At 48.8% G+C, this 10,288-nt stretch overlaps 3 protein-coding genes across 3 annotated transcripts, besides 2 other annotated features; 2 read left to right on the top strand and 1 right to left on the bottom strand.

The window, feature by feature from the left end:
* Positions 1-37: 37 nt before the first annotated feature.
* Positions 38-2,750, bottom strand: NFIA_031110 (uncharacterized protein; the record flags this gene model as incomplete). The annotated part of the gene is made up of 7 exons (XM_001262574.1): positions 38-653; positions 701-1,352; positions 1,407-1,750; positions 1,805-1,914; positions 1,967-2,218; positions 2,272-2,497; positions 2,557-2,750. The coding sequence occupies 7 exons, from the start codon at positions 2,748-2,750 to the stop codon at positions 38-40; spliced, it is 2,394 nt and encodes a 797-aa protein (XP_001262575.1).
* A 2,800-nt stretch (positions 2,751-5,550) lies between these two features.
* Positions 5,551-5,577: a microsatellite.
* Positions 5,578-5,600: 23 nt separating this feature from the next.
* Positions 5,601-7,117, top strand: NFIA_031120 (putative metalloproteinase; the record flags this gene model as incomplete). The annotated part of the gene is made up of 3 exons (XM_001262575.1): positions 5,601-5,820; positions 5,886-6,695; positions 6,744-7,117. The coding sequence occupies 3 exons, from the start codon at positions 5,601-5,603 to the stop codon at positions 7,115-7,117; spliced, it is 1,404 nt and encodes a 467-aa protein (XP_001262576.1).
* Positions 6,779-7,078: a microsatellite.
* A 1,360-nt stretch (positions 7,118-8,477) lies between the features above and the next one.
* On the top strand, positions 8,478-9,605 carry NFIA_031130 (uncharacterized protein; the record flags this gene model as incomplete). The annotated part of the gene is made up of 1 exon (XM_001262576.1): positions 8,478-9,605. The coding sequence occupies one exon, from the start codon at positions 8,478-8,480 to the stop codon at positions 9,603-9,605; it is 1,128 nt and encodes a 375-aa protein (XP_001262577.1).
* Positions 9,606-10,288: the final 683 nt, after the last annotated feature.

Genomic DNA, 10,288 nt, shown 5'->3' on the forward strand with positions numbered 1-10,288 from the left:
TGACTGCTAATCGCGCTCTCATGCCCACCGTGACAGGCTAAGATAAGGGGGGACTCTTTGACTCGACAGGCTCTTCGCTGATTCCATTCAATGCCGGTCTCTTAGTTGGCATCTCGGAATCGTCAAGACCGCAAACCCACTTCCTCTTCCGAGATACACAGTTTCGACGAGGTTCTTCAATAGAATGGGCGTCAAAAAAATGTCGTTGTAACAGCAGGATACCATTGTATGATTTGCTCTCACAGCAGGGATGAGGGCATTGAATAACCTCATCCTTTCCTTTGCCAGCCAAATGTTTATTATCAATGTGGTTGATGAGGGTGGACTTCTCCCGCCATTGTTTGAATCGTTCCACGGGGGATTTAGTGTGGTCACCCAAGCAGAAAGGACAGAATCCAGGCGCAACCAATGTAAAGCGGAATCTCAATAGTCCACACCGAGGTTGTAGATGGTCCAAATGGAATCGGCAGTGCTCAGTCCAAGCATCCTCTGTATCGAACCATTTGGCGCATAAGTAGCACCATTCAAGAAAAGATCTCTTCGCTCGTCGATGAGCTCTCTTGCCGTTCGTATAGAGCTGCTGGTACGGTGCGGCATTCAAGGACTTCCTTCTGCACTGTAGAATGTGCTTCGACCGGTTTGATAAATCAATACTGTCGAAAATTAGCTACAGAAACAGAGATAGGGTGTCTGAACGAACCTAGACATTTCTCTGGAGCATACTGGACATCTCCCCTCAATTGGCAATTCACAAGGATAATATGCCACTCTCTCGTCGGAGATGCAGATATTCACCATATCCTGTAGACATTGTCTTCCAATCTCACTACCAATCGAGGCTTTGGTGAAGAGGTTGTCGCGTAAACGAGCTCTCTCAGGCATATACTTGCGGCAGATGGTAAAGAAGCACGTTGGATCGTGCTCACCAAACTCATTCCCTGCAATATATTCATCATAAGAAGATCTCCACCAGTTGTCAATGAACTCCACCTTCTTGGCTCGGCGCTTCTTAGCTGCTTTTGTGTAGAGCTTTTCCCTCTCAAGTGCTAATTCTTCGTGCTCAGCAGGCTTTCCTCCGATTTGTTGAGTAATCTCATCGATCCTGTGGTAGATCTCTTTCATTTCATCATCATTCTCAACCTGCGCAGTGGCAGCAGCGTCAAGACGTTGCGGAACATTAGTGTCGCGATGATGAGCCATACTTTCTTCCATTTCCAGACATTCATAGTCTGGCTTTAGGTTCCAGAAGCTGGCCTGGACGTCAACACGCTTAAATTTGGATTGATACTTGAGGAAGGTGTCTGGGTTCTGGTGATCCAGTGCTTGGCTTCTCGCCGCTTGAGACGCCTTTGCTACGAGCCTGTTAGTGTTTGCTGCAAGTTGGTATAATAGAGGAAATGACTCACGGTCAATTGCATTTGCAACGCCCCCTCTAATCCCGTGGATTCTCAACCGGTCTCGGAAACAGGCCCGTTGGGCAAGCGACGTAAAATGGTGCCGTATTGATGAAAATGTCAACGCACGGGTGGGGTGTGGTCCATCAGCAGTCACCATGCGAAGCACTGGTAGGTTTTGTACGTGCGCTTCCCATTCAAGGGTCCATGACTCTCTCCCTTTCGGTGGTCTTTTATCCAATAACTCGTCGGCTGTGTGGATGCCCCTGAATGCCTTGTCTGCGATACCTGCAGCCATAACATAGAATACGAAATTTCTTCCAAGTATATCTTGCTCTGGTATCCAGTTTCTGGGACTATATCGCCGCAATCAGCTGTGTAGCGTTAAGGATAGAGAAGACAAATCTTACATGACAGCCTCATCATCGTAGCGATGGCCTTTGAGGAACTCTGGATCTATGGTGACCCAGTACTTGACTTCCATATTTTTTGAATCCCATTGTAGATTGAAGGAAAGATGCTATATAGTAATTAGCATGGGACTATCAGATAAGTAGAGCGATGGGACAAACTTTATAGTAGAGACACTCGTTGGTACCTCTGTAAGAACTTGATTCAACAATCGCACCCGCTCTCGCACCAGAACCGGAGAACAAAGAGAGCGAGAATGCATCTTGAAATCTGGCACGCTCATGTATGTAATCATGGTCATCGTCTTCAAATAAATGTCGAAGAAGTAGATCGAGATCCCTTCTAGTCACCGGGAACTTCTCTCGATGTTTGGTAGCAAGTCCATACTTCGGAGTAAGTTCGTTCCGGACATTCTATGTAAGGAATTAGCAGTATAGGCGTAGCATACTCGCCTAGGGTAACTCACATTGTAAAGATCATCCTTCACTGTATCTGGCAGCTTTCTGCAGGTCTTTTTCTGCCATTCAGCGATAAAGCAAGAGAGGTTAAGACAGACAGTATACTGAGTGGGCAAGTCTCCTTTGCGCAAAGTAATAAACGCCTCCGAAAACAGCTTCAAGATTTGAACGGGGGGATCAGGTTCCTCCTTCGTGAAATATCGATCACCTGGTTCATTTTGAGAAAGCATCCATCTATATGCCGTCAGCAACTAGGCACAAAGTTGAGGTAATAAATGAGTGTTTATTCGTACAATTTCCAAAACTCCACTGAACGGCCATATCTGTCATCGGTAGCCGGAGCCCTTTTCTTATGGCTGATTTCGTTTGGTTTGCTTTTTTGTTCTTCCTGGTACTCTATTGTGAATCCTCGCAAGTCAGCAAACTTGCGGAGCTCCTCCACTTTTCTCCTCAGATCAAAATCATTTGAAAATATGTCACGTGACATGCTGTGGAAGGATAGAAGGAAAAACTGAAAGAAAATAAATCACAAAAAACCGCTTGTAGATAGGAAAGGAGACAATGGTTGAGCAGAGAGGGGGCCCTCATATTTAAGCTGGCCATGGAGGTACTAATAATGGGCTACAGGGAGTCCAGTCACCACAGAATCACTCTGTCACCCACTGATCACCCACGCTCACCCATGCTGTTGGATAGCATCGCTCAGCTCACCTTCACTCACCCGCACTCACCCTGTGGTTTAGCGTCTCTCACCCGTAAAGCAGCAGGCCTTCAAGGGCGCATATAACTTCTGGCCGCGTTGATAATACTGGCTTAAGTACGGCTGAGCGGACGGGAAGCCCTGTTTTCCACACCCTGTGGTCGTATGTGCTAGATTAGGATGTTGAGAGATTATCTCACGCAGGAGCAGCAACTATGACTCGCCCCACTTATAGCCCACCCATTTCAGAGGAGATCCAAAAAGTAAAGACAAGATATCATTACTGTATCAATCAGGGGAGCTCATTCACTGTGCAGTGTGCTCGCCCAGGAGGGCTCTTCAATCTATAAGTGGCCATCAATGTGAAGCACGTTGTCCTAGAAATTAGTACTTTTGGACAACCTCTCTGTCTTCTTAACTCTTACCATGCCAGCCGTCCGTCCAGATGCTAAGGTGTGAGACACTTTTCTCAGACCCGTTTCTTCAGAATCTACCTGAACATCGAAGCTACTGCTATCATGGCATCCTCGCAATCCCTTACCTTTCTTGATCTACCGCCCGGAGCTGCACCTTGCCTCGACCTTGCCTCCGAGTGGCCTTCAAGAACGCAAATAAGGACCTTCGTTCCACCCCCAGCGTTGAAAACCCGAAAAAGCTTTTGTTGCCGGGAACTCGTCCTACCTGACCTGGAATTGTGGCCAGATAGAATGTGGCTCTCAAGCAACAATGCTCAGCGAAAGTGAGAGACATAAGATACTGATTCTTGGGCTCATTTACCTCTAGATACGCCAAACACTTTTTACTGTTTCGGTTGCTTCAAATTCCTCCCTGCAGACAGATTTGCCAATGACCAAATCAGTGGAGAGCCGGGCAAGAACGAGGAGAGAGGTCCATACAGGTCTTGCATCTTCCTAGGAATCCCGTCGAGTGATACTGAGGCTTGCTGTAGCAGTGACTCAGTGGTACAGGAGGATTTGAAGGTTAAGTTTCCTTGAAGAGACGAGGTATCGTCGGCGTTTCTATGGTATGGTGGGAAGTTACTATCACAGGTCGTACTATCACTAGGCCTCTCTCCTCTTCCGGATTCCGATCTTTTCCAAACGCTATCTTCTAGACCATCTGTAGTCACTCGGTGTGTCTGCTATAAAGAGATACAAGGTTCAGTGCATATACCATATATAACATACTGGCCCAACAGCACTCTACATGCTCCATTTGAATCCGAACCATAACTATGGCCACGGTCAATGCAGTGAATTCTAGACCTGAGCGTCAGCCCTATCCACACAGTACTTCCCCTCTCACGGAATTATCCACTCACTACTTATTCAAGCCAAGCCTAAGAGTATCATTCACTGCAGATAAGGTAGGTTCCGCTAGAATCAGGGGAGTTTTCAGGCCCTTACGTACACTTATTCACCCCAGAGTGAAGATACTCATATACCAGTGGATTATATCGGACATATCTGAATAGTAGAGCCCTGGATCCGCTCTGCCTGGAAGGTAGTAACTAACAGTTATCATTCATATCGGGCTAAAAACGATAGAAGAGGGAAGCAAATCAGTCACCGTGCCTCTAGCCAATTGTCATAATCTGGATTTGTAGTACGTGCCTAAATAACAGCGCACTGTGCCATGCTGGTGAATTCAGTGAGGTGATGATGGTCTTGGTCAAGAAGCCATGTTGATTCTCCACATACCTGTTTCCTTATGAATAATGAAACAGCAAGTTTTGCATGAGGGATATCAGAACCGCCAATTAGACCCACGGTGTAAATTGCCGAGCTATTATAAAAGAATGGGACGGTGAGACAGGAAGTCTTGGGTTGCATTCTCTTCAGGTCTTCAAGTATCAGCCGTATATTGAGGAGATTGATAAGGAGTGATGATCGGCGATTTACTCGATGAGTCGTTCTTTTTGTTGACTCACTGCGGAGTACTTGTATCACTTCTCTTACAACTCTTTGGTAAACGACTCCACTCGGTTTCACTAAATTCAGGGTCTGAAACTAGATACGGGGCGGCCGATAGACCCCGCGCAGGATTAACGAACCTCGTCGTAGGTGATTTATGTCTACACCATAGCAATACGACCTGAATAATAAGCAAAATAACCCTGCAGACCGGACTAGACGCAGATTCCTCCATCAGGCATCCGGACGCCGCAGGTCGACCTCTTCATCATATACAACCCTCTTGGCGTTTCCAACTCCAACATATGTCTGCAGACAAGGTCAACATATCCTCAGTAATATACGGGTATCTTGGCTGGTGGGGACGATGGTAGGAATTGACTGGACTCTCGCACTGAACTACTTGAATACAACGGCCGGCGGGCCCAACCCAAGCCTTCCCCTTCGGCATTCATCTGGCTAGTAGCGATGCTTCAATAAGCCTTGTGGAGTGATTATGTTGGTGGGTAAAACGCTATGGAGATGTCTTCAAACAACCGAGGTCTTACCTCTCGAGTCAAGCCTTGCAAACGGGACACGATGTAACCTCCTGTTTGGTCGTTCTCCGTGTTCAATGGCCAGGTTTTGTTCGTGGATGTCTATAAATATGAGGGTGACCCAGCGTGTCTGACAGTATCAGCATCAGCATCAGCATCAGCATCACAAGAGCAAGCGCAAGAGCATCATGAAAATCACTGCTCTCGCTTCTGCCATTCTGGCCGTTGTCCATGGCGCTCTGGCTCTTCCTGCCAGAGCCCCAGCTCTTGATATCACCCTAAGCCAGGTCAACAACACCCGGATCAAGGCCGTGGTCAAGAACAGCGGCAGTGAGAAAATCACCTTTGTTCACCTCAACTTCTTCAACGATCCTAGCCCTGTTAAGAAGGTTTCCCTCTACCGCAATGGTATCTCTCTCCCTTCCCGTAAAATCTCCCTGTCGCCGAGGAAACATCGCTAACCTGAGTTCAAGCCACCGAGGTTGAGTTCACCGGGATCAAGCAGCGGCTCCGCAGCGATGGCCTCTCCAACGAGGCCCTGACCACCCTCGCACCCGGCGCCACCTACGAGGATGAGTTTGACATCGCCAGCACCGCCAATCTCACCCAAGGCGGTCCCGTCACAGTCCGAACCCAGGGCTTCGTCCCCATCGCTATGAATAATAAGATCGCTGGCTACATCCCTTATTCCTCGAACGAGCTCGAACTCGAGGTCGATGCTGTGAAGGCTGTCGCCGTGCCCGCGAGTATCAAGCCCCTCGATCGCCGCACAAAGATCACCTCGTCCTGCACTGGCGACCGCGCTGCAGTCCTTAACACAGCCCTCCGTAACGCCGCCTCAATCGCCGGTAAAGCCGCCAATGCCGCCTCCTCGGGCTCCTCCGCGCTCTTCGCTGAATACTTTAAGTCAACCTCCGGCAACATCCGCAGCGCCGTCGCCGCGCGCCTCAAAGCCGTCGCCAGCGAGGCCTCATTGAACGGGGGTGGCTCAACCACCTACTACTGCTCCGACCCCTACGGCTACTGCGACTCCAACGTCCTCGCCTACACCCTCCCCTCGACCAACGAGGTCGTCAACTGCGAGCTCTTCTACACCCTCCAAGAGGTGACAAATGACTGCCACGGCCAGGACCAGGCCACCACCATCATCCATGAGTTCACCCATGCCCCTGGTGTGTACCCGCCTGGCACGGAGGATCTGGGCTATGGATACAGCGCTGCTACGGCGTTGAGTGCTAACAATGCGCTAAACAATGCGGATTCATATGCACTTTTTGCTAATGGTACCTCCTCCTTTTGCGTTTTGACTGCCTTTAGCTAACATCAACTAGCCGTATACCTCAACTGCCAGGGGCAGACAGGGGGGCAGACAATGTGGGATGGCAATTCTCAACCAGGACAGACAGCGCCAGGTACACAGACAATGTGGGATGGCAATTCTCAGCCAGGACAGACAGAGCCAGGTACACAGACAATGTGGGATGGCAATTCTCAGCCAGGACAGACAGAGCCAGGTACACAGACAATGTGGGATGGCAATTCTCAGCCAGGACAGACAGAGCCAGGTACACAGACAATGTGGGATGGCAATTCTCAGCCAGGACAGACAGAGCCATGTACGCAGACAATGTGGGATGGAAGCTCTGAGCCAGGACAGACAGAGCCAGATGCACACACAACGTGGGGTAACTTTTATCAAGCATAAATAGCATTCAGTCTTGGGTATCAATCATTCTCCTACTTCTCACAATCGTACCATCGTAAGCATAAACATAATGTAGAATGCCAGAGGCATAATCAATCACACCCTGTGATAAATTCACCCTATACAATTCTTACTACTACCTGCAAGTTTAACCATTAACATGTTATCCATTTCCACCATAGTAAATTATATACTGGCCTTTACATCACTGCGCATAGAAACAGTTACCGTATGTACCTATGCATAATCTTGATTCTTAAATGTGTAGCTACAGGCTAACAGCAAGAATAGCCTTAAATATTATGTAGATCTGCCAATACGAATATTAATGGGTCCCATGTTAGGATAATCATGTCCTTCCTAGAGGGATATGGCTTCTAGTATATATACCTAGAATTTACAGGGAGTCCAGTCACCACAGGATTACTCACCCACTGATCACCCATGCTTACCTATGCCGCTGGATAGCCTTGCTCAGCTTACCTTTACTCATCCTCACTCACCCGCACTCACCCTGCGGTTTAGTGTCTCTCGCCCGTTAAGCAGCAGGCCTTCAGGGGCGCATATAACTTCTAGTCGCGTTGATAATACTGGCTTAAGTACGGCTGAGCGGACGGGAAGCCCTGTTTTCCACTCCCTATGGTCGTATGTGCTGGATTGACAGCAATATAAAATATAGAGCGTGTAGTATCAACCATTGCCATGAGCTGCCGATTTTCGTCAGGCATCTCAATAACTGAGGGATTGTTGCTGTGATGAGTGCATGACCGATTCTAGTGAATCGAGTCACAGCGTGGCATGAATTTTCCATCTTCTTTCGCGCTTGATTTCCTTCCGACACGTAGTCTCTCGTTCAAGAGGCTCCCAACTACCAGGAGGCATCTCCAATGGCGCAGACACGTTAATCGACGAGTCTGCTCGCATCACGTGATCTCTGCTTATCGGCTTACCGCCTCGCACCTTATCATCTTATCGCTAGACTGCAGCAATTTCGTGTTGCTCTGATCGCTCCGGCTGCCTTGATATCCCATCGATCAACAACCAGGAAAGTATGAGCCTCCAGAGTCTTCCGGCGGAGGTTACCCTCCAAATCTTCCGCTTGTTGGATAACATCGACGATGCGCTCCGTTTGGGGCGTTCCTGTCGTCAGCTGTATCGTATCCTAGATCGTCCAGGTCATCGGCACACGATAATGAAGTCGATTATTGTAGGCTCAAGTCTCTTAAACACAGGTCTCTAATAAACGATTGACTCTTCATAGCAACGCTCAGAGTATCACAAACACGACCTCCAGCTCTCCCAACTGACGCAATTCCATGCGGAATGCACAGAAATCTACGCTACACAACCGCGGCTCCCAATGTCCCGCCGACCGGACACGGATATGGTCAAGTCGTTTCATGAATCGTCGACAGACCTCCTCGCGTCGCCACTGGTCGTGGCGGAGATCGTCACCAGGTGGCATGCAATGAAGGTATTGTTTGATCTCTATTGCAAAGAGTCCGTCCGCTCGTCGTATCTGGCGGATTGGGAGACATCATGGAACTGCTCTCCAGAAATCGCCGGAGAAGATGAAACCGCCGGCCCATTTACTAAAGGTATTTGCAGTTCTTTTGCCCAACTTCCGCCGCAAGAGAAGCAGCGGGCCTACCAGCGATTTTACCGTGCTCTCACGGCCCATTGGGTCGCCGTGGAGTTGACCTGGGTGATCCGGGTCTCCAAGCACAAAACGGAGAGAGAGTTCAACCGGTGGGAAAGGAAAGTCTACGATCGATGGTCCAACAACCCAGAACGTTCCCTCGAGGAGAAGCTGGACATCTTTGAGGTTCTGGATTTTGTATGGTACTTCCTGGTGAGCCAGATATTCGACCACTCGGGAACTGTTGCCGACTGGATCGAGGTGACACCGGAGTCTGCTACGCCGCACGGCTTTTCTCCTCTCGATCTATACGTTTCGCACGTAGGGGGCTTAAGACATCCCTCCCGATTGCAACTAAATTTTCACGAAGCGCTCGAAGATGACTGCACGGGTATGTTTATAGACGATCTGCGATCCATCATCCGTCCACCTCATGTGATCGAACTTCTGCTACGATTAGCCTGGGATCCGAAATCCCAGTCTGGCTTTGACCGGCCGCAATATGTACGCAAGCTGGGCGTCTTGGACCAGACTTACCAGTGGCAACAAACAAAGGCAGACGGGTTTCGGACATACCATGTTACCATGTATGACATTGATCTCCCGGATAGAGATATTCTGTCGAGCTTGACAGCTACTGCATTTCGTGCAAAAGCCGAGGAATTGTGGCACCTAACCACAGTGGACTATACCGACAGCACAATCAACGAGATGCAATTGGAGTTATTCAGGGAACAATGGGAATGTTACAAAGAGGATCCCTGGGATACCGAGATGAGAGGGGAGATTTTCTTCCGCCAAGAGACACATATCCAACTATTTGAGCGCATAATCGACCTTGAGGGGTAACTGTTAGCCATTCGATCAAGGTCCTGAATATGACATCCATTTTACTCACCCGCAAGCTTCAACCGTATGGCGGATGCATTCGGACAGGATCTCCCGCCCCCATCATACTCGACCACGATCATGTTGGAGAGCTGTAGTCATTCCATCCGACGATCTCAACCGAAAAGATTGACGGAGTATGGACGTGTGCAGGATGTGGGAACGACCTGCTCTATGGATCACCGATGGGAATTCGTGGAAAGGACGGGTTGACAGATGCGAGCCTGTATCAAGACGGAGATTAGCAAACAGCATATAAGAGAGGAAAGGATGGACCACCGTGATGCTTGAAACAAAGAGAATCTGAATTTGAAGAGTGTCTGACTGCAGATTTGTAAGACTTCCCAGAGGCTCAGTGGGCAGGATGCAAACCTGAAAGAAACCAGGAACACCCAGAACAGTAGAGGTTGTCGAGGTTCATCACATGCCGTACAAATATGAGAAGCGAAATGATGGAGAAACTTCAAGGTGCAGCACGGCACGACACAAAAGACGGGGCAAAGACACATTGGCGAAGAGGTGAGAATCCCACGCAGACGATCAGGGTGAATAAAAAGACGAAGAGAAAAAGAGGAAAGGAAAAGGATTGCCATGTGCCAGCGGAGGATGAAGTTAGTCCTCAGCGACAGATTGATGGCAGGAAA

The sequence above is a fragment of the Aspergillus fischeri genome, genomic scaffold (assembly GCF_000149645.3).
Source record: "Aspergillus fischeri NRRL 181 1099437636261 genomic scaffold, whole genome shotgun sequence".
NCBI classification, from domain to species: domain Eukaryota; kingdom Fungi; phylum Ascomycota; class Eurotiomycetes; order Eurotiales; family Aspergillaceae; genus Aspergillus; species Aspergillus fischeri.